The 25,038-nt window shown below is 43.4% G+C and overlaps 1 protein-coding gene across 5 annotated transcripts; it reads right to left on the bottom strand.

Annotated features, from left to right (window-relative positions):
• Positions 1–1,179: 1,179 nt before the first annotated feature.
• On the bottom strand, positions 1,180–22,764 carry LOC123764671 (docking protein 2). 5 transcript variants are annotated; one of them, XM_069302618.1, is made up of 11 exons: positions 22,614–22,764; positions 15,669–16,489; positions 13,820–13,891; positions 10,520–10,702; positions 9,702–9,770; positions 8,718–8,823; positions 8,075–8,316; positions 5,233–5,439; positions 4,282–4,636; positions 3,257–3,312; positions 1,180–2,767 (listed from the first exon to the last, which is right to left on the bottom strand). In XM_069302618.1, the coding sequence occupies exons 2-11, from the start codon at positions 15,744–15,746 to the stop codon at positions 2,606–2,608; spliced, it is 1,530 nt and encodes a 509-aa protein (XP_069158719.1). In that variant the 5' UTR covers positions 15,747–16,489; positions 22,614–22,764; the 3' UTR covers positions 1,180–2,605. The 5 variants fall into 5 exon arrangements, with proteins under 5 accessions (XP_069158719.1, XP_069158718.1, XP_069158720.1 ...); XM_069302617.1 differs by having other exon boundaries at positions 22,595–22,728; XM_069302619.1 differs by lacking the exon at positions 22,614–22,764 and adding an exon at positions 20,981–21,157.
• Between the last annotated feature and the right edge of the window lie 2,274 nt (positions 22,765–25,038).

The following is a 25,038-nucleotide window of genomic DNA, read 5'->3' as shown; positions in this document are numbered from 1 at the left end:
CGAAAGTTGTAATTATTCTCAAATGGTAAGGAATCATTCTTGGAATGCAATTTTAACAGCATCTACAAGTTTAAAATGAATAGCTTTGAGTTGGTCAGATTAGCTTTGATCCCGTGTCCATGACCTGTGGCTAATTGCCATTCTCTCTCTCTCTCTCTCTCTCTCTCTCTGAGGAGCGCAGCAATCTCCCTGAGGGACTCCATGATGGTAACTTCACACTCCTGTGTCTGATCTATGTCTTTATATGGAGTTTTATTTCCTTTTAAACCTCATCTCTTTGAACTGGTTGGCACTGCGACGGCCTCGCTTTTTGTAGGGTCGGTGTTTGATCCTCTATGGTGTAAATGGTTTTAGTCTGTCTCGTATCCCTTCCAAGTGTTATTTAGTCATCGTCTTAGTGTTTTCCAATGCTCCTTGGCTTTTATGTATTTCTAGCTGTCCATCTCATCTTTCAATCTCTCCATTTTCCTTCATCTCATTTTCCTCCAAACAGTCCCTCTCAGCCCTCTCACCCCCCCCCCCTCCCTCCGCCCCGCTCAGCCCACGCACACCACTATGTCCTCTGAGGGCGGCTTCTCTCAGCTCAGCCTAGGATTCGAAAAGGAGAAATTTCACCCATAAAATGTTATTAGCTCGTGAATCTCAAGGGATGTGAGGAGGGTCGAGGTGGTCAGGCTTTAAAGGTTTGTATTCCCTTTAACAAATATGTTACTAAATCCCACAAAATTTGATTTAATGTGGAAATTGACGTAATACCTTGGTATTGTCTCACGAAAACATAGCAGACGTTAGCCAAGATTTCAGTGCTATGGCTCAATACTCAATGAAATCACATTAACGTGGTGTGTCAATGAAGAAAAATGAGGTAGCTTGGGAGTACCATGTGAAAGGGACTCCACTACGGGCTCACCATAGCCCATGCTACTTGGATCTTTTAGTTCCAGGTAGTGAATCTTTAACAACAACAACAACATGTGAAAGGGTTTGAATTCTTCTCGTGGATTTTCTTATGGCTTAATCTTAATGGTTTAAGGGATGTAAATATGACTAGGCTAGGCTACCTAGAATCATGACAATGTTTAAACCTTCATAGATAAGAGTTAGTGACTGCTTTTTAGGTGAGTGGTGATGTCATGTAGCCGAAACGCAAGATCAGTTCTGACGGATAATACATTAAAGCCTTGTTCTAATGTTTATTAAATAATACATGAAATAATATATCAATTCCCATTACCTAATTTCCCCACATTTAATAATTGTTTATTTCACTTCGTGTAAACACTATTTTATGACTAAACATTGCCATACATTACTATACATCTCCAGAAAGCCAGCATACATCTCTATACAAAAGCATACAAAAGCCGCTATACACGTCTGTATAGAAAGCTTTGGCTAAATCTTATTCTTCATAAAATAATGGAGTGATGTGAATATTTCGTTCATGAAGAGGCAGAGAATGCTGAGCACCTCACCAGCCTCACTGAGCACCTCACTAGCCTCACTGAGCACCTCACCAGCCTCACTGAGCCCCTCACCAGCCTCACTGTGCATATATAGCTTTACTGAGCACCTCGTCCAAGACTTACGGGCTCACCATAGCCCGTGCTACATGGACACATCGTTCTGAGTAGCTAAATCTAAAAAAAAAAAAAAAAAAACTCGTCCAGCTGAGCAGTGAGGACCAGAAGCCTCGAACCATTTCCAGGGTTACCTCCCGAATGCGGGTTTACCAAAAGTTATACCGTATACTATAATGAGTATACTTGCATATCAAATCTATTTACATACATGAGAAATATTATCCGGCACGGCCGGTTTACATACGTTCTAGATATCTAGATACAGTAAAAGAGTACGCTCTCGTAAGCATAAAAGATGGTTTACTTTTCATCGTATTAAGCGGTTATATTATAAAGCGGTGTGCGTGGTATAGTGGGCCCCATGGTTTGTGTAGCGGGCCCTGTGGCTTGTGTAGCGGGCCCTGTGGCTTGTGTAGCGGGCCCTGTGGCTTGTGTAGCGGGCCCTGAGGCTTGTGTAGCGGGCCCTGAGGCTTGTGTAGCGGGCCCTGTGGCTTGTGTAGCGGGCCCTGTGGCTTGTGTAGCGGGCCCTGTGGCTTGTGTAGCGGGCCCTGTGGCTTGTGTAGCGGGCCCTGTGGCTTGTGTAGCGGGCCCCGTGACTTGTGTAGCGGGCCCTGTGGCTTGTGTAGCGGGCCCTGTGGCTTGTGTAGCGGGCCCCGTGACTTGTGTAGCGGGCCCTGTGGCTTGTGTAGCGGGCCCCGTGACTTGTGTAGCGGGCCCTGTGGCTTGTGTAGCGGGCCCTGTGGCTTGTGTAGCGGGCCCTGTGGCTTGTGTAGCGGGCCCTGTGGCTTGTGTAGCGGGCCCTGTGGCTTGTGTAGCGGGCCCTGTGTCTTGTGTAGCGGGCCCCGTGGCTTGTGTAGCCACGCTACACATTACTTTCACATCACACACAAACAAACATCATTTTGTGTGTGTGTGTGTGTTGCTGGTGAGTGTGTGTGTGTGTGTCTTAGTGTTTTGTAAGATTTTGTACATAGTGAATGGCTTAACAAGTAGAGCTTTGTAAGACTGAAGCCGTATTCATGTTAATCTTTCTTTGGTGGGAGTTTTTTCGTCTTGTCAACCTGAGCGTAGATTGGCTCTTCGCGGATGGTCTTCTGTTGCAGTTTCTTTAAAACCTCTTCGACATGAGCGCCGTCTGCTGGGGGCTTCGCGAAGGGACTGTAGGTGTAGTGGCTGTCTTCAACCTGCAAGAAAGTACGTGAGGTGTTTAGGAGTTTTTGTAACGCCTTCAAACATAAAATCAACTCATAATTCTGTTTTGACCTGAGTAAGTCCACTACGGGCTCACCATAGCCTGTGCTACTTGGAACTTTTTGTTCCAAGTAGGGAATCTTAAACAACAACAACGAAGCTGTTTTGAGTAGCAGTGACGATGCCTGCCAAAGCTTTAGGAACTATTTCAAGTCGCAGCATCTTTGAGTTGAAACTTTTTTGGGGTCTGAACAGCTTGGGGTTGAAACGTCTCGGGGTCGAAACATCTTGGGGTTAAAACATCTGGGATTCGAAACATTTTGGGGGTGAGAACATTCTAAAGTTAGCACAAGGACATCATAGATCAATATGTGTGGAATTATGAATAAGTCATTTACATAGAGAGAGAGAGAACACGCAATCTTGTCCTGGAATTGAACAAGTTGTTTTACCAATGAAACAATAATGTTTAGGGTCATTACCTCCTTGTCGACGGGCGTGAAGTGCTGCAGGCTGTCGTACGTTGAGCTCGAACGATCTGCAATGATCAATTAAAGTGTTACCTCCAAATCTGTGGAAAAACATTACTGCTGACTATTTTACATAGTTCAGTAAAGCAAGAAGCTTAGCTGTATCTCTCGTCCCTGGAAGACAAAGTAAGTGGAGACATGATCACCACCTACAAAATTTCTCAGAGAAATTGACAGGGTGGACAAAGACAAAATATTTAGCGCGGGTGGAACATGAACAAGGGGATACAGGTGGAAACTGAGTACCCAGATGATCCACAGAGACATTAGAAAAAACATATTCAGTGTCAGGGTAGTTAACAGATAAGATGCATTAGGCAGTGATGTGGTGGAGGCTGAAGATGCATTAGGCAGTGATGTGGTGGAGGCTGACTCCATACACAGTTTCAAATGTAGATATGATAGAGCCCAGTAGGCTCAGGAATATGTACACCAGATGATTGACGGTTGAGAGGCGGGACCAAAGAGCCAAAGCTCAACCCCCAACCTCCCTCCTTCCCTCTCTCCTGTTCTCTCTCCTAGTGGACAAAACATGGTCAGGTAACGGGGGAATCAGTGTCATCGACGTTGATACAATGTCTATAACTGCTGAAAAATCTACTGTTAGCATCTATGGGCAATCAAACCCACATTTCTGGCTTAGGTGAATAGTTGGTTGTCTCAATAGGAACCAGTCCTTCTTAAAGAGGGGCATAGAGGTCCACTTCAACCACCCTTTGATACTAATCATATAATTATAACTCGCCACGGAAAGTTGGGCGAGGCTAACCACAAAAGCTGGCCTCCAACCTCAGACAGACAGATATACTTTCTTAACATTAGTAGTAAATAGATGGTAGTGAGTTTCACGTAGAACTATTTGATCTTATACCTGTATTATATTTTAGACCATCGTAATTATGCTACAATAAAACAAGATATACGCATCACGAATCAGTGAAGGACATGCACGAATGTAGTGGAGCTTCCTGACTCACCACTCTCGCTGTCGTTGTCATCTCGACTGAACTCCTTCCAGGCTTCCATAAAAACTTTCGGCTCCGAGTACACAGCGTTCTCGAGATCAGCAACGGGCTGCTGGTGGGTCCCCGAGTGTGTCTGCAGCGCTTGAGCAGCAGGGAGCATATTGGAGTAGGGGCGGGCAGCGGCGGCGTTAGTGGGTAAGGACTTGCTAATGAGCTTGCCCTGTCCGTTGCTAAACGCCAGCGCCGTCTTCTGACCTCCAATCGGGATGGTCGGTTGCATCGCTGGAACGACTTCATAGTTCTTGTTGGTAGTGACCCGAGGAGGCTTTTCCGGCTTGGGGTTGTAGCCAGACACGGCTGGAGTTTCCTGTACATATAGATGAATTAATGACATAAATAAAAGCGGTTCATCAGCTGAGTTATTATCATCATTCTGTGTATCTCCCAGTGTGTGTTTCTACAATATATGGTCACAAGGCACGCACAGTGTGTGGCGGAATGACCATCAAAGACTCCGTGAGGTACTGTACTTACTTTATGTGGGGGAGGGGGGGGGGTGAAAACTCCATTAAAATCAACAATAGGATTCGAATCTGCAACTTGGGTACTCCCAAGCGGCACGCCTTGTATTACTAAACCACGATATGTTATAAGTAATGTAACTTGGCATTCAGCTAGGTTCGCTAAGGAACCTCGGGTATCGAGCTGATACTAAATCAGGTTATTTACACATACTGGCATGCCCTCTGGCGAGGCACGGGAGTTCCACCACAAGACTCTTCACATTACGTGATACATCACCTTGATGGGAATTCCTTGTATAATAATAATAATATAATTTTGATTTAAAAATATACGGAAGAACAAGATACAGTTATTAATTAATGGTTGCAGTGCATTTACATTTAATAGTCACTAATACGCAAAGCGTCATCATGCTGAAGACACAATAGCCGTCAGTACCTTGAAGCCGAGGCGTGGGCTGGAGGCCTTCGTGGAGACGGGCAGCAGGGTGAGTTCCTCGTATATATGGCCGCACTGTGTGAGGGGCTCCGGGTCCATGGTGATGGGCGGCGCCACCTGGCCGGCAGGTAAGGGCTGGCTGTTCCTGCTCATCTTGTGGCGCCACATCTCCTTCTCCTTGGACACCAAGGTGTGGATCTGCTTACCCTGTCGATCAAGAAGGAGTACATCAAGTCACGACTTGATGAGGGAGCCAAGGCGGACCGAAACCTCCACACTTTCACTGCATTTCATGCATGTGTGTGGATTCAGAATTATTTGAAAGGAGTTCAGCACTTGAAATTTATCTAATCTAAATGCGTGTTAGGGGACGCTAAGCCCCGAAATCATCTCATGATAACCTCAAGATAGCATGTTGACCATACCACACACACTAGAAGGTGAAGGGACGACGACGTTTCGATCCGTCCTGGACCATTCTCACAATCGACTTGAGAATGGTCCAGGACGGACCGAAACGTCGTCGTCCCTTGACCTTCTAGTGTGTGGTCTGGTCAACATACCTCAGCCACGTTATTGTGACTCATTGCCTGCTCAAGATAGCATTATGTATTACAATTAGAAATCAGGAACATCAGTTTGAACGTTTCGATTTGTTTTCTTCCCTGTTGGGCGAGCAGCTGAACCTGTCATAGTTTGTGTCCTTGCATAGTTACTCCAGCAAGAGTCACACTATGCCCTAATGTACTTAAACATATATTATTCTGTTCCTATTAAAGTTATAAAAAAAATCTAAATTGAAAATCGAAATAGTTTCTATGATGAGGATAAATTTTCAATATTAGTATTAGAGCTGAAAAATCAAGAACAATATGAAGGACTCACTTTGGGCGGAGTAATAATTGTGTAACACCCCTTTGTCGGGGTCAGCCAGGTTTTAGGCTTACCGACGGGCCCCTTAATGCCAACTACACTGACACCCCCCCCCTCCCCCCAGCATGCCACCCACAACAGTTGCCTAACTCCTGTTTCACTGCTAGATGAACAGGTGAAAGGAACGGTTCCCAACATATTTAGATTAATATTTGAGAAAATACCGTTTTTGATGAATGGATAAAAAATAAGGAATGTGCCTTTGGGGACGACCACAACCTGGACGACCATACCCAGAGGATGGGTTGGGGGGACAACCTGTAGTATAGGGAGCCGGTCCGCCGAGCAGACAGCACGCTGGACTTGTGATCCTGTGGTCCCAGGTTCGATCCCGGGCGCCGGCGAGAAACAATGGGCAGAGTTTCTTTCACCCTATGCCCCTGTTACCTATAAGTAAAATAGGTACCTGGGTGTTAGTCAGCTGTCACGGGCTGCTTCCTGGGGGTGGAGGCATGGTCGAGGACCGGGCCGCGGGGACACTAAGCCCCAAAATCATCTCAAGATAACCTCAAGATAAGATAGGCTTTAGGCTCGAATGGAAAACACTAGATAGAATACCACGACGCTAATTACTATGACTCCTTAATCCACCATCAACTTTAGAGAACAGAAGGTGGCGGAGGACATAAACGACAACAATATCGTCTAATGCCAAAAACCAAACGAACATCTATAATTTGTATCAGTCAAATACGCACTCGTTAATATCAGTAATCCTCTGGTAATATAACACTGGACATTTTTACAGATTTAACGATTCCGAGACAAAAGTCATATTTAAGGTATCAAACTTTGCTTTGGAAATCTTTTGGAAAAAGTTAGCGTCTTTTTAAGAAGACTGAAATCCTGAGACGTCAATAGGATAAAGGCATATATACACTGGGAACGAAAAATTTAACGAAGAAATATTTGTGGAAATCGGAGTTTTGGCCAGATCAAAAGGCAGGAAATGTAACTAGGGAACCAGCTGGTTCACTAGTTACAGAAGCCGGATTAGTTACAGTAGATGACAAGGCAGGTAACAAGACGGCTCCTGGAACACAGATAACAAGACGGCCCCTGGAACACAGATAACAAGACGACCTCTGGAACACACAGATAACAAGACGGCTCCTGGAACACAGATAACAAGACGGTCCCTGGAACACAGATAACAAGACGGCCCCTGGAACACAGATAACAAGACGACCTCTGGAACACACAGATAACAAGACGGCCCCTGGAACACAGAAAACAAGACGGCTCCTGGAACACAGATAACAAGACGGCTCCTGGAACACAGATAACAAGACGGCTCCTGGAACACAGATAACAAGACGGCCCCTGGAACACAGATGACAAGACGGCCCCTGGAACACAGATAACAAGACGGCCCCTGGAACACAGATAACAAGACGGCCCCTGGAACACAGATAACAAGACGGTCCCTGGAACACAGATAACAAGACGGCCCCTGGAACACAGATAACAAGACGGCCCCTGGAACACAGATAACAAGACGGCCCCTGGAACACAGATAACAAGATGGCTCCTGGAACACAGATAACAAGACGGCTCCTGGAACACAGATAACAAGACGGCTCCTGGAACACAGATAACAAGACGGCCCCTGGAACACAGATAACAAGACGGTCCCTGGAACACAGATAACAAGACGGTCCCTGGAACACAGATAACAAGACGGTCCCTGGAACACAGATAACAAGACGGCCCCTGGAACACAGATAACAAGACGGCTCCTGGAACACAGATAACAAGACGGCTCCTGGAACACAGATAACAAGACGGCCCCTGGAACACAGATAACAAGACGGCCCCTGGAACACAGATAACAAGACGGCTCCTGGAACACGGATAACAAGACGGCCCCTGGAACCGTTATCTGTCCATCCTAGACTCACTCACTCACCAAGTTAGTGATGAATACAAACTCTCCCTCTCCAAGCTGGCTCTTCCTCCCGGCCTCAACGTGGAAGTTGGTGTCGGTGTAGCCGAAGCGACGAAGGTGCTCGATGCCCCAGCGGACGATCCGGTTACCGTCTAGGGACATGATGGTGATGTGGCCGTTCTCGACCAGCAGCCGCACCTTCCCGTCCACCGCCAGCTTCTGTCTGCTCTCCACGCTCACCGTCACCGTGTACTGACGGCACACTGCGGGGAATGATAAGGTTTATTGTGTTGGGTTTAGTCTTGCTCGAGTGGGACACGGGGAGCATAGACTAGCTGTTGTTGTTGTTATAGATTCAGCTACTCGGAACAGGTTCCAAGTAGCACGGGCTATGGTGAGCCCGTAGCTTACCTGGCACAGGAGGAGCATAGACTAGCGGATGTACAGTGTATATCTAGTAGTCGCCTGTTGAACTCTATCAACACAATTCACCTTAATACACACTAAGAAGAGGGAGCGATATCTGGACCGTCACCGACTTTAGGTCAGGCGGCAACCTGGCCTTCAATGACCTTGGGCAAGGGAGCAACCTGACTTTCAGTAACCTTGGGTAAGAGAGCAAACTATGACCTTCATGTGACCTTGGGCAAGGGAGCAAACTGACCTTCCTCAGCTGGGACGTAGATGTCGTTCTCAACGGTGACCTTTGTGGGTGAGTGCTGCGGGGGGCCCATAGAACACATCGGCTGCAGCAAGGTGTCTTGGATATTCTGAAGAAAAGGAATATTATCGTTCGAGGTTCCTCGTGGAACTGATCTGAAATCCTGAATTTATCCAGGACCACCAATTGACTAACCGTTATTCCTTAGTGATCTATGTAACTCATTACAGTTCTGGCTGTTCTGATTAAAAAAATATAATCGCATGACATATTCCACAAAAAGTAATGCTTAAAGTATCAAGTTGTTTTAACTTAGATAATCTATATACATTAGATAATTTAAATTCTGATTCTGAAACTTTTTGAAGGGATACGTTTTAAACTATATAGCTGAGAACTTTAGAGGTGACTTGTATAATAATAAAGATGGATAATCTATCTATATCTATAAGATATATAAATAGATAAATTCTATCTAAATTTATGTGTCTGCTTGCTCAACGGTGGAGGCCAGAGGCTTGGTGCTGATGGAGAAAGGAGAGAAGAGGGAGGAGGAAGGAGGGAAGAGGAATTAGAAGGAGTATGCAGGGAGAAAGAGAGTGAGAGATTATCCCGGACCCTGCTAGGTAGGCGCCCCTTCCAGTAAGATATATAACATTTAATAAACGACATGAACAAAAATATAACATAAATGTCTTAGAAATGTGCACAGCCTTTGATGAACCCTTTATCAAGGTCAGATGGTCGTTTAAGTATATATTTACGATAGATAGTTTGTTCATTTTGGGGTAAATGAAAATTGTGTGCGAGATGATGTTTTTTGATAACTGCTTGCTTCCTCATGTAAAACTTTTGTGTAAATAAAATATGTTTTCTCTCTCTCTCTCTCTCTCTCTCTCTCTCTCTCTCTCTCTCTCTCTCTCTCTCTCTCTCTCTCTCTCTCTCTCTCTCTCTCTCTCTCTCTCTCTCTCTCTCAGTTCGACTTACCTTCACCCAATTGTCACAGTCAAACGCATCCTTGGCACTGAATGTATACTGTTGCTCCCTCGTTGCAACCTGCAAAAAAATATACATACATATGTATCTCATTTTCAATAAAATAACAATGAATAACCCAAAACCACAAGTGAATATGAGTGAAGAATGATGGGAAATAGTAAGGGGGCGAGGAAATAGTAAGGGGGCGAGGAATATAGTAAGGGGGCGAGGAATATAGTAAGGGGGCGAGGAATATAGTAAGGGGGCGAGGAATAGTAGAGGTTGGGGACTGGGAACTACTTTTGTTCATCTCGTAAACTCGTCAGAGATTTTGTTAAAATATGGGTAGTGGTAATTAGAGATATGTGAAGCGTCTTTTGCAGAGATGAAACAGATGACACATGTGGATACAGGAAGCAGTGGCACGCTATTGTAGCGATGGTGTTACTTGCTATAGTGATACATAGTCACAGTCATCAAAAGGAGGTACCACCGGCATCAAAGGAGGTACCACTAGCAACAATAGAGGTACCACTAGCATCAATAGGTACCACTAGCATCAATAGAGGTACCACTAGCATCAATAGAGGTACCACTAGCATCAATAGAGGTACCACTAGCACCAAAGGGATACCACTAGCACCAAAGGAGGTACCACTAGTACCAAAGGGATACCACTAGCACCAAAGGAGGTACCACTAGCACCAAAGGGATACCACTAGCACCAAAGGAGGTACCACTAGCACCAAAGGGATACCACTAGCACCAAAGGAGGTACCACTAGCACCAAAGGAGGTACCACTAGCACCAAAGGAGGTACCACTGACCACAAAGGCGTGCCGATCTTCCGCTGTCTCCCCGGTGATCTTCTGCGCCTTGATGACATCTGAGCCGGTAATGACGAAGACGGTAGAGCCGGAGCAAGAGGCCTTCATGTTCTCGTACAGCTCCATCCTCGCCACCCCGGACTTCGAACACCCGAAGAGTTGGGCGTAGTACTCCTTCAGTCTCTGCTCGGCCAGCCAGCGACGTCGAAGCAGGGCACAGGGAGAGGGGAGAGAGAAATAGTGGTAATGTGATTATATATATATATATATATATATATATATATTGCATTTTGGTGGCAATCTTTCCTGTATACATATGATACTAGATATGACAGAAAGGGTTAGATCAATGATACTAACAAGACTCGTATCTATATTTCAGACTAGTTGGGTTAACAGGCGTCTCTCTCCTCCCTCCCTCCCTTCTTCTCGTTCTCTCTCCAAGTGTTATTAAGGTTGAATCACCGTTACTGACGATGATTCTGTTTTAACACACTGTTAACAATCAACCCCCACATTTCATGCTTCATGGGAGTCACTGGGATTCGGAGTAGGAGCCGACCCTTCTTGAAGAGGGGCATGGGGGGAGGGGGGATCGACCCAAACCACCCTATGGCACTCACCATACAATCACAAATCACCGTGTAATGTCCCACAAGCTAGCCCCCAAGCGTTTAGCCTCCAACTTCGAACTCACAGACATTCTATTTTACATATTATTTTACTTGAGAAAGTGATATAATACTGAGGGAAGATTTTTTTTTTGTTAGGGATATTCCTGCGCGGGCCCTAAGCCTCTGGCTGGCCCACTAAGTGTTACTTGTTGCTTGTTTCTGTTTTACTTAGGCGGAGTATGAGTATTTATGACTCGTATATTCGCTTCAGTAAGATTATACCCCCCTTGTGCTTTAACAATTTCTTCTGCTCTGTTGAATCTTAGTTAAAATCCTATTAGGTTTGTAACTGTGCACTGTGTTAGATAATGTTCCAGTGGTCTGTTGTGGCTGTAACTGTGCACTGTGTTAGATAATGTTCCTGTGGTCTGTCGGGCATTTCTCCACAGTGTTGACATTTCCTCTCATCTTCCGGAACCTGTAAGCCTATTTCCCATGCACATGGGTATCCAAGTCTGATGCAATGTAAGTGTACTTCTCTTGTTCTACTGCTCCCTTTCATCAAGCCAAGTGGTTCATAGTTGGTTGAATTCTTGTACCAACCCGCAGATCCTGATGTTGCAACTGTTGTGAGGGGGAGATGATAGCGAGGGGACATGATAGCGAGGAGAGATGATAGCGAGAGGGGAGATGATAACGAGGGAGGAGATGATAGCGAGGGGGAGATGATTGCGAGGGGGAGATGACAGCAAGGGGGAGATGATAGCGAGGGGTGATGATAGCAAAGGGAGATAATAGCGAAGAGAGATGATAGCGAGGGGAGATGATAACGAGGGGAGATGATAGTGAGGAGAGATGAAAGCGAAGAGAGATGATAGCGAGGGGAGATGATAGCGGGGATAGATGATAGCGAGGGAGATGACAGCAAGGGGGAGATGATAGCGAGGGGGAGATGACAGCAAAGGGAGATGATAGCGAGGAAAGATGATAGCGAGGGGAGATGATAGCGAGGAGAGATTATTGCGAGGGGAGATAATAGCGAGGGGGAGAGGGACCACTGGCGGATGCTGTGTATCTGTCTACGTTTCCAGGCTCAAGACCTCTCAATCCTGACCCGGTCTATCAGTGACGTCACGGGATGCTCATGCTGACGTCAACACCAACCTTTTTTTTTATTTTTTTATCTCATGGTGTAATTTTTTTTTTTTTTTTTTTTAGAGTAATGTGTTTTCTTTTTACGTGCTATGATTGTCTGGGATAGATTTCATTAGTCCACTTGTTCTTGCCTAGTAGATGGTCGACCGAGATTCAGCTCCTGGGCCTCGATTTTCCAACTGTCCTTCGTGGTATCCCGTTATTCCTGTGTTGTTTCTTCTGAGGTTGACTTTTAAAATTGGGAATGGAGGTCTACTTTACCTTTTAATTCGATGCATTTGCATCCTCACCCTTGCATGTTGTGGGCGCTATGGCTTGACCTGTGCGTATTTTATTGACAACTATGAGTATTTTACATGTCTGGATCTTGTTCCTGTATTTCATCCTTCCACTGGCCTCAGGGTCAGCTTCCCAAGACTATCCCCATGATAGTCTCTTCACTTCTTGTTTTGATGCAAAGTTCTGTACTGTTTTGTTCTTAGTTTTTAGTATGTTTGAAAAAGATATTCCACGCTGTTCTTGAATAGTTAAACAAAATGTAGACAAATGCAGTATGTGACGTCTTGAAGATATGCTTATCTAACTCTCTAAAACATCCTTAGCTATCACCTAAAGACACACAAGGTGTCCTTGTGTGTCACCCTGATGATTCCGGCTCAGCTCACACTGCTATCGAGAACATGTTCTGAGTTCTTCCTCAGACAGTGGCGGTGTTAAGTGTACGCCAAGGTGCCCACCCAGGACCTTGGCTTTCTTTTGACCTTTCAACCTTGAGACATATAAACACTACCAAAGACAGAGCAGAAGAGGGAGGAGGCCAGGAAGTGGAGACTCTCAGCCTTAGAGCGTCGTGACCGGACAGTAGCGAAGACGCTGTTGTTGTTGTTTAAGATTCGCTACTTGGAGCAAAACGTTCCAAGTAGCACGGGCTATGGTGAGCCCGTAGTTAGAGAAGACGCCGGAGTGTGAAGAGGCATGAGCTGAATGTCTCGCTCTGGCTGCCCTTCAAACATTGGGCAGCTAGATCTAAGATGCATAATTATGTGCCTGGCCTTAGGTTTTAATCTTAAGAAGACGTTCTGTACACGGTCTTAGTGCCCTGATATTTCCTGATATACATATGTGTCACATGTGACACATATGTATTGTAGTACATGTGATTTGTATGTCCGTGCAGGAAACATGCAAATACCAGGCACATCAGCTTTCTTAAACAAGATCATTGGTTTCTTAAGCAAGAATGCGTTAACATCACAAGACTTACCACAAACATTTAATTTCTCAGAGAGCTATAACTACTACCATACATTACCATTATTGCAAACCGACCAGCAAAAGTTGCAGCTCATAATCAACAAGAGAGAATCAAAAGGGATTTTTCCCATTGTAATTTCAAGCAAACTGTATACGTGATCGCTGTGAATCAGAAGCCATCCAGGATCACATCAGGTATGCTAATTCAGTATTAAGCAAGATATTGAGATAAACGTCGAGCTGAGTTGAGTAACTAACGTTGAGAGGATGACGTTACCCCTTGGTGTATAGGTAGAGCCAGCCTCGCTGGATACAAGGAAAGCCTTCGTAAGATCTTCTCACATACAAACTGAAATTTAAAGTTGTGCGAATGAAACCCCTTTGCAAGGAAGGAGTAAAAAAAAACCAGGGGCATAACAAACAACCTTGGAACTATAACACATGATAACCTTGATGAACTATAACACAAGCTTCTGTAATTGGGACTACGATACACATGCTAACCATCGCACCACCGTGCTTAGGACTACCAGACATGCTAACCAGTCAGGATATCAAAATGAATACTAAAAGCAGGAACAGAAGCCTTGTGCTGGCCTAATGGCCGCTTACTATGATTCCATAAGTTGCAATAGGTGGGTCGTATTCAAGGGGGGGGGAACTAATAGTTTACCATGAGCTATGGGAAGGAAAACCTCTCAGCCTGCTAACAGGAGTCAGCAATCAGCAGTATTTCGTGGTAAATTGCTGAAATAACCAGACCGAGTATGGTGGAGCACATAGAGAAGGGTCAACTCTGTAACTAAGGGACCAACATGGATTTGGACACCCGATGGTGTCCGGGTGTCCTACTCCCTCCGTCCTTCAAATTTAAGTCTAGCCCTGAGCGTCTGGCTTCCAAGTGTGGACAGACAAATGAGACAAACGCACAGACATTTTCTCTTATTGTATAGGTGTTAGCAGATGGCGCAACAGGCACAGTAAGGCCAGTAGGAGAGGCAAGACGAACTAGCCCTTGCGTCTCCCTAGATATTTATAGATCGGAACTGCAACACTGATGCTGGTATCATCTTGAGGAATTTGAGTTTACGTGGTGCATAAGGGGCTCGTGAACCACGGTGTCGACACCTGTCTATCAATTGGTATCATCGGAACCAAAGAGGTGTTTTATTCACTCCAATATGAAGAGCAAGACATCCTGTTCAGCTTGACACTGTTCGTAGTGTGAAGGTTTGCGAGTGTCTGGTAGTCCCACGGACGCTGGTGTGATGGTTTGCGAGTGTCTGGTAGTCCCACGGACGCTGGTGTGAAGGTTTGCGAGTGTCTGGTAGTCCCACTGACGCTGGTGTGAAGGTTTGCGAGTGTCTGGTAGTCCCACGGACGCTGGTGTGAAGGTTTGCGAGTGTCTGGTAGTCCCACGGACGCTGGTGTGAAGGTTTGCGAGTGTCTGGTAGTCCCACGGACGCTGGTGTGAAGGTTTGCGAGTGTCTGGTAGTCCCATGGACGCTGGTGTGAAGGTTTGCGAGTGTCTGGTAGTCCCATGGACGCTGGTGTAAAGGTTTGCGAGTGTCTGGTAGTCCCACGGACGCTGGTGTGAAGGTTTGCGAGTGTCTGGTAGTCCCACTGACGCTGGTGTGAAGGTTTGCGAGTGTCTGGTAGTCCCACGGACACTGGTGTGAAGGTTTGCGAGTGTCTGGTAGTCCCACGGACGCTGGTGTGAAGGTTTGCGAGTGTCTGGTAGTCCCACGGACGCTGATGTGAAGGTTTGCGAGTGTCTGGTAGTCCCACGGACAGCTGGTGTGAAGGTTTGTGAGTGTCTGGTAGTCCCACGGACGCTAGTGTGGTGTTATCGTGTGTGCATGATAATCCCAAGGACAATAGTTCCATTCTCTCGTATTGCTCACACATTTCAAACATTTGACCCAAAGTTATTTTGCAACTTTTAATTGCATCCGTTGCCACAGTGCAAGAAGGCCCCCGCGTCGCTTGCAGCCACAAGTACTCCAACTTAGAAACCCCATGAGAGCATTAACATGTTTGTAGAGTATATGTCGAACCTAAAATATTCTTAATTACAAAATAAAACAACATTTTAGCGAAAAACTACGGTGAACATTTTGACTTACCTTGCTAAATGGGCCCTTGGTGCGGAGAGAGAGATTCCCAACCTTGACCTTATTTCCTGGATTCTCCATGGCGTCCATCAACTGCTCCTTGAGGATGACTTGAAGACAAACACGAGGATTAGTAAACAAGAGAGCTTGTACTCCCTCGCCACCTGGAGGCGTGTCACCAACCACGCCAAGCGTCTGGGCTTGTTAATATCTCCTTGTTTACAAAACTGTGGAGAAGATCACTGACTTTTGTCTGGTTTTGATAGAGAAATGTCCAGCTTCCTTTATTTCCTTTATTTCCTATATCTAAATCCTTTATTTCGGATTTGTCTATCACTGTTTTTTTTTTTTAAACTCGCTGATAAAGCAACAGACTGTACCTCTTCTTAGAATAGAGTCTGGGAGAAGTGAAACACAACGAGGGATACCTAGATACACAAAGGCGAGCTGCGACACTCTACTCTGTCTGTTAGTGTTGGAGATAATCCCAGGACAGCTCCTTGTACTGTAGAGTCAGATTCCTTTTATTGAAATGGGCAACTCACTTTATCTAAAAAAAAAACGGATAACTTTAAAGGAACTACTCATTTTTATCTAAAAGAACGCCTCACTTGATGTGAAAAGAAGAACTTGCATTATTTAGAATAAACAGCTTTCTGTATCTCAAAAAATGACTGTTTTAGCAATGTTGTCCGTCATAGACACCATAAATCTTGGCACTATCTGTCTTGGCCACCATGAGTCTTGGCACTATACATCTTCGGCACCATAAGTCTTGATGCTGTCAGTCTTGGCACGGTCTCTCTTGGGCACAATCAGTCTTGGCACTAAAACTGTTAAGTAGAACAAATTATGAGTTAATTATTCAATCACCAGTATGTACAATTACATATTTTTCACAGCACATTTGAGCAATGTGGATTATGAAGATTTGTCCCAAACTAATTAGTTATCCCCACGCAATTACTAATAACCTTAAAAAAATGCCAAATAACCTTCCAAGATAACCCAAGATAACCTTCTAAGATCATTTCCTAAGATAACCTTCCAAGATAACCTAACATAACCTTCCCAGATGACCTTCTAAAATAACCTTCCAAGATAACCTCCTAAAATGGCCTTCCAAAATAAAAAAAATGTATTAACAAAATTATTAAGCATATATAAAATTCATATATAATGAATAATTCTAATCAGTTTTAGACAATTATTTATACTTTTGTTCTTATATATAATCCGATTGCAGTTGTTTGAATCAGTTTAAAATATTTAATTGCAAAAGTATTTATTAATACAGCTATTAATTGTTTAATTGAAAAAATGAGCCCCCCCCCCCTTTCACCCGATATAAATAATATATTTAAGTATTTTCTTTATCAAATGAGGGTGGGAATTATCAAGAGAAAGTGCCAAGTCATTTCGACTATATAGCACTTGGAAGGGGTCAGGATAAGGATTTGGGATGGGACGGAGGGGAAAGGAATGGTGCCCAACCACTTGGACGGTCGGGGATTGAACGCCGACCTGCACGAAGTTCAGTCCAAGTAGTTGGCTTCGTCAAAGGAGAATTTTCGTATTTCTGGACGCGTGTCTTAGACCCCCCAATACGCCCAAAATCACTTGGTTTCCAGTACCAAAAAAACTTGAAAATCACTTTCAACAAATGAATGGTGACGCGTACTTTGCACATTTTGGTCGTTTTAAGTTGTGTAAGATATGTGGGTCTTGTAGGCTGGCGATAGGATGGTTGTCAGAACACCACAAAGGCAGCAAAAACTATCACTCTGACCACATGTGTAGTGGTGAGGGTGATAGTGATAGTGACTGTCCCTGGCCTGTCTGGGGATCAGGCACTTCACTATTGTTTATGATGCCTCTGGTGTGCCTATTCTTTGGGCCATTGTAATTATTTTTATATTCAAAGGTTTCTCTATTATTCGTCTTGTCTTTTTCTCCATCTTTGTATGTGTATCGATTCTCCGTGGCACTCTCTCCTTTCTTACTCAGTGCCCCCCCCCCACTCCTCTCCCTGTGCTCCTCAGGCTAACCTTGCCTTCGAGCTCACCCTCAGGTCGTACTCGGCCAAGTTGGAGACCTCCTTAAAGGTGCATCTGTAAATTTTCCGAACTGTGAATTTTTTTTTTTTTTTTTTTACACTGGCTGGGAAGGTCGTGGCAGGACTTGGGTCATATATCATTGTCTATAAGTACCCATAATCCTTTCTAAATACTTGAGCCGTCATCTTAATCTCAAGAATGTTACAGGACTGATATAACATGCGACACTGGTCGAGTTTAGGACAAGGTATAGGGCACTATAAGCATGTCAGTCAGTAAGGATTTGGTAGCTGTCAGGAGGAGTGATTTCAAGAGTTGTGGCGCCACCAGAGACCAGTAGGCCTACCTCTGGTGTGCCTGTGTATAGGCCTACTCTTGCCTGTGAGCGGTGGGAGATTTAGAGTGAATGTCGATGAGGTAGAGCAATCGGTGGACAATGAACATGTTGGGAGTGTTAATGAATAAAGTTAACACTAAAGCTAACACAGGGGAAACTATGTTTTTGTTTACTCCAGGTAGAGTAGACTATCACACCTTTGGGCACAGGTTTATTATTAAAATTATGGGAGGTAAGTTTCCGGGGGGGGGGGGGGCTTGTCTAACTCTTACTGGAGAGCTTGTCAGTGATCTCCAATATATATACACATATTTAAGCCCCAGTGGTAACCTTATTTACATTAACGCAAGGACCATAACACTCATCTAATATTAGGTATCATAGTTTTGGCTTTACACCACGCGCATGAAGTAATGTGCGCAGCGCATGAAGTAATGAGGTGCGCAGCGCATGAAGGAATGAGGTGCTTAGCGCATGAAGGAATGAGGTGCGCAGCGCGTGAAGGAATGAGATGCGCAGCGCGTGAAGGAATGAGGTGCGCAGCGCATGAAGGAATGAGGTGCGCAGCGCGTGAAGTAATGAGGTGCGCAGCGAACACAGCAGGAAGTCAGCGGACCAATGCTACCGAAAACTGAGGACGTAATCAATTGAATCACAAAGGGATAACCAAGCATTCACCTAATGTTTTGAGGATGGGCTGCCTCTCCTCCTGGACTGATCTGATTCAGTCTTTCTGCAGACTGTAAATAGACTTTTTTTTTATCTTCATTAACTGAGATTTCAAATTTATTTGATTAACTTTGTGTTTAAATCTGTTCAGTGTATTCAGTGAGTACAGTGATCAACTCTGAACTGCTTAACCGTTTGGTTGTGTAGTTAGAAGTCTGAATTATGAGTAATTTTGAGAACTAAACTTAAAACTTTCTCAGTGAGCGAAGCTTGACGCTCATCAGATGGGAGTTATGTCAGGTTTATTTTATAGACAGTTTTTTTTTGTCTGTGTGTATGTGACTTGGGACCTTTTCTTCTGAAGCCAACCACTGCTTACCATCATGGCATAGCAATGTTAAACATATTTTAGCAATGCCTGTATTCTTGCATCCACTGTTTACCACTTGGAAGACATGATACAAGAACCTCTGAGAGGCTGAGATATGGAATGCCACGCAAGTGCTCCAATACAAGAGATCGCATCTCTATATGTAACTCATTCAGCTCGGAATGATTTCTGTCACGTCTCATACATGTCTGTGGTAGGGCGATTGATGTATTAATTTACCTATTTACCTGAATTTACCTGAGGGACCACCATCTGTTTGGTGACCACGTCGAGGACAGAAAACCTAAGGTTTCTCAGATTCTTTTCTTGAAGATTTGTCTTTCCAAGGGCTAGAATTCATTAAATATCTACGTGTCCACGTTCGAACCCCGTACATCTTTCCCCAATCATTGGGGGCTTAGTTGGTATCTATTAAACAGTTTTTAGCATCGAGGTATTACGAGGTTGTCTGTAATAATAACTTTGCGTGGTAAAGGACCTCGCAGCGTTCCAAACTCGTAAACTGTTTAATAAATACAGCCTCAGCGACCTTAATAGAGGAAAGATGTACAGATTTCGTAAGGGAACACGTTAGTGTTTGATGGATGCTGGCTAAGATTTGAAGGCAGAGTTAATGCATGCAGGTATATCATGAACTTCAAGATCACACACACCTGTGAGCTCTTCCCCACAGGAGAAAGGGCTGACATCTCATCTAATCTGACATCTGACAAGTCAGAGATCAACCTCCCCAAGTACACATGGGCTTGAGAGTTATGGTGCTAGATGACGCAGCGGCCAGTTGTGACTCTCTCATCTCGGGCCTGACGCAACTGAACCCAACCGGTCTTGCGTCATCTTCCATGACGCAGAGACTGTCTGTTTCACTTCCCAGTAATCTGACATGTATTTCTAGAAGTGGAAGCTGTCACACATGACTAAACGAAATTTGACCGGAGCGACTTGTCTAACTGCTTGCTTTTGTCGTGGAGGAAACATATATTATTGAGCTGGTGTATCTCTGCTGTGTCCAGGCGGTGTTTGATCCGCCAGCGCCCCTGGACGGTTCTTTATCGCTCGGCTGAGAAAAGGAATCTGGAAAAAGGAATATACATCTGACATGCATCTTGAAACCCTTATTTACGTACATGTTGCATGTCTTGAGAGTCTTGTCTTGACCACAGGAAAACCTCTGCTTCCTGGCCGGGTTCAGGCAAACTCTTAATGTGGTGTACACCTTCCTTGACTCCGCCTTGTCTGCCGATTTGTCCACACAGTAAACAATGTAACTGGTTTACTAAATCAGAGTTAGTTCACTTCATTTATTATGTACCTCATACCCATCCTGGGGGGTGGGGGGGGGATGGAAATGGGGTACCGCCCATTTTGTAGATTGGTGCACGTGTGTAGATTTACAGCTGAGAGGCGGTACCAAAGAGCCGAAGCGCAACCCCCGCAAGCACAGATAGGTGAGTACAACGGGCACACACAACACCCTCGTACAATTGTTTCAATTGTTTAAAAGTCATATTGTAAATCAACGACAGCTCGCAGTCATATAATCAGATATTAACTGCCCAAAAAGCTATTCCTTTGCCCAAGTCCCATTCAATATACTTTTAGGGAACTGACACAAATTTAAATTCTCAAATAGCAAATGACCTAAAGGTATTTCTGAGTACTTTACTTCTGATTAGAAATTTTTACTTAAATGTGCTTCATAAACTACCGGAAAAAAAGGAGAGCAAAACACTGTGTTTTGTTCTAGATGACAAGTTAAATTAAAGTCATTAGTTTATTGCAACGACGTCCAGTATTTTTCCTGTGGAACTATATTAATAAGTGTCTCCCGGTAAGACAATAGTAAATGACCCCCACATGTAAAGTATACCTGCTGGTTTGTCAGTAAGGCAGCTGTACCAGTTTTAGTAACCCTCCAGAGGTTAATAGACCATACTCCTAACACCAAACTCTTCCATTATTTTGTATAGTTTTGGTGATCGTACTTTATAATTGACTTGAAGTGCCTTTACTCAACTGCTAGTGACAAATCCCCAACATGAGGAGCATACAGCTGCTTGAATCGTGTTCCCTGAAGATTATCACTGTAATGGATAAAAAAAATCGATACTTATATTACTATGTAGTTTATGTAAAGAACTGAAATGCACCCAATCCTTCGTTCTGTGCTGAGAGCTGTATGAGGGTCTGAGTATATAATGTGAACAGGGCTTACGTCTCAACGACCAAGACCTTTCTCATTATGTCCCTCATAAGACATTTCCGTAACTGGAATCAGTGTAATGGTATTGCTCACTCAAGGAAGATTTCTAATCGTCAAAGTTTTTATTTAGTTATAATTTTCCGCATGTTTTGTAGAACATTTACATATTTTCTATTATAGGATATTCTAAACTCTACCCTATAATCCAAGTGGGGTCATGCAAGGATATGTGGTGCTATAATCTGCACCCCCCCCCCCACAATCCAGGCTGTGTTTTCTAGGTTAGATAACGAAAAGGGAAAACATTAAAACGTCTATAACGGTCACTTCTATAGATCCTTAAGCCCGTGTTAAGAATTATCACCAGCCTTACTCTCTCTCTCGTGGGAATATCAAAAGCTTTACTTAACTCACTGTATATAATTGCGTATTCCTGACATTTTGGAGAATAACGGTGGTAAATTACTAAACGCGTAAATCTATGTAAATCCTTTGTAAATCTTGAAGACTAGTTTTTAATAACGAATGCAAAGGACACTTTTTAAATTATCGTAAAAAAATACATTTTCTACTACTGACGTCAAACTAATTTAAAAATAACATGAGAAGGGCAAACAGTATGACAGTGAAACTACCACACGTAATCAGAGCAGCATGACAGTGAAACTACCACACGTAATCAGAGCAGCATGACAGTGAAACTTGATCACATAATCAGACCAGCATGACAGTGAAACTACCACACATAATCAGAGCAGCATGACACTGAAACTACCACACATAATCAGAGCAGCATGACACTGAAACTACCACACATAATCAGAGCAGCATGACACTGAAACTACCACACATAATCAGAGCAGCATGACACTGAAACTACCACACATAATCAGAGCAGCATGACAGTGAAACTACCACACATAATCAGAGCAGCATGACAGTGAAACTACCACACATAATCAGAGCAGCATGACAGTGAAACTACCACACATAATCAGAGCAGCATGACAGTGAAACTACAACACATAATCAGAGCAGCATGACAGTGAAACTACCACACATAATCAGAGCAGCATGACAGTGAAACTAGCTCACATAATTTCTCGTCTATGCCAGGGAAAGAGGCATACATTAACATCGGAGAACTGACTTGGGAAGAGAACATATAAAAACGATACATAGCTTTAGACATTTCTTCCCAACATTAATTAGTGGCGGATTTACAACCGAGTATGTCAATTTCACTCTTAAGAAACAATAAAGAGCAGCTTTGCTCCTTACCTGGGGCTTGGGGGATTACCTTTGAGAGCGAGAAGAGGAGCCAACGAGGCGACAGCTGAACACGTCGAGGTGAACTAGACACAAACACAGCCCCAACACACAACGGACATGGTAACTCAGATAACACAACATGACGTCAAGCAAATATGTGTTGCCTAAGTATTCAATTTGCCCCTAATGAGAAATTTTCACAAGTTTCTCTTGATTGGAGAAACTGAGAAGGCGTCCCATATATTACAGTTAATCTGAGCACGCTAGACAGAGAATTATATGCGTGTTCCGTTGCTCTAGAATATGTATCTAGATGTACTACATGGCAGTGCACGCCGGAAATCCGTGATCTAACAACCACAGCTAACAATTAGGCGTGAAGATTACACACACACAAAAAAAATGTTTTTTTCTAACCCAGAGTAAACATATAAGGCTTGTATAACAGCAAAAAGAATGTTCGTAAATGAAATTTCCCGGAAACTTGTGCAAGAGGCTTTTAGTTACTGATTCACTGCGAAAGATATTTATTAAATGGTCCATGATGACAGTCAGTGGGACGGGCTGTGCGTGATGCAAGTAACTCCGCTGCCGCCCGAATGCCACCGCTGCCGCCCGAATGCCACCGTTGCCGCCCGAATGCCACCGTCGCCGCCTAAATGCCACCGTTGCCGCCCGAATGCCACCGCTGCCGCCCGAATGCCACCGCTGCCGCCCGAATGCCACCGTCGCCGCCCGAATGCCACCGCGGTAGCCTTAAAGAGTGTAAAATAGATGTGTGCGTGTCTACTGTGTTGTAATTTGCAGTAGTTTAATTAGTTTTCATGGACGCCAAACCCCTCCTGCGCGCGGTGCCGGCGACAGGCAGGTAATGGGTTCAGGAACTGGACCCCAATTGTCTTTATGCTAAGCAACATGTATATATATATATATATATATATATATATATATATATATATATATATATATATATATATATATATATATATATATATATATATATATTTATATATATATATATATATATATATATATATATATATATATATATATATATATATATATATATATATATGAACAGGAAATTTCCTTAAGTACTTTCGTATATTAAATACATCTTCAGAAGACCTTCTGAAGATGTATTTAATATACGAAAGTACTTAAGGAAATTTCCTGTTTCATTTTTCCTCCGTGGTCTGACATTGTCACATTCTTAATCACGTGTTTATTTTCGTGATATACACACACACACACATATATATATATATATATATATATATATATATATATATATATATATATATATATATATATATATATATATATGTCGTACCTAGTAGCCAGAACGCACTTCTCAGCCTACAATGCAAGGCCCGATTTGCCTAATAAGCCAAGTTTTCATGAATTAATGTTTTTTCGATTACCTAACCTACCTAACCTAACCTAACCTAACCTAACCTAACTTTTTCGGCCACCTAACCTAACCTAACCTATAAAGATAGGTTAGGTTAGGTTAGGTAGGGTTGGTTAGGTTCGGTCATATATCTACGTTATTTTTAACTCCAATAAAATAAAATTGACCTCATACATAATGAAATGGGTAGCTATATCATTTCATAAGAAAAAAATTAGAGAAAATATATTAATTCAGGAAAACTTGGCTTATTAGGCAAATCGGGCCTTGCATAGTAGGCTGAGAAGTGCGTTCTGGCTACTAGGTACGACATATATATATATATATATATATATATATATATATATATATATATATATATATATATATATATATATATATATATATATATATATACACGTGTGTGTGTGTGAACTAGATGCATGTACGGGAAGCTTGACAACCGCAGTACGGTTACTTGAACTTATCTGTCGGGGAGACGTCATCATTCAGCTTCCGGGAGCTACAGCTTGAACGGTGATGAAAAAAAACAATTTATCGGCTACGTTTCGTAATGGAAACTTGAGTCAAGTTATTGAAGCCACGTCTGCCTCCTGGTGCGTGTCGTCCATGACCATATTATCTACTATGGACGTCCTTGATGAAAGTTCTCGAAGAACATCCCTCAGAAAGTATGAAACTTTACCTGGGTGTCAGATGCATGTGAGTTTCAAAGTTTTGGAAGGTGCTAAGAAAGTCATAGAGCAGTATATGTTTAACAAAAGTGTCCTCAGTTTTGATTGGCTGTCGTATAGCACTTTATGTTAAGCAAAGTTATATGAAATCATAAGCTTAATGAACATTTATTTTTACACTAACCAAGATTGTGCAACTGCGTTTACCTGAATCTAAAATAATATATGAATTCTGCGAATTTTTCACATTCCATTATTTAATGACGCAAAGTATGTGATTAGTTCTGCTGATTGAGTTTATATTTAGTCAAATCTACATCAGCAAACTCCCAAACTCCGAATGCAGTGATAGAACTGATGAGTTA

This window comes from Procambarus clarkii, chromosome 48 (genome assembly GCF_040958095.1).
Source record: "Procambarus clarkii isolate CNS0578487 chromosome 48, FALCON_Pclarkii_2.0, whole genome shotgun sequence".
NCBI classification, from domain to species: domain Eukaryota; kingdom Metazoa; phylum Arthropoda; class Malacostraca; order Decapoda; family Cambaridae; genus Procambarus; species Procambarus clarkii.
Note: the sequence above shows the minus strand (reverse complement) of the source record. Positions and strands in the feature narration are given on the sequence as shown.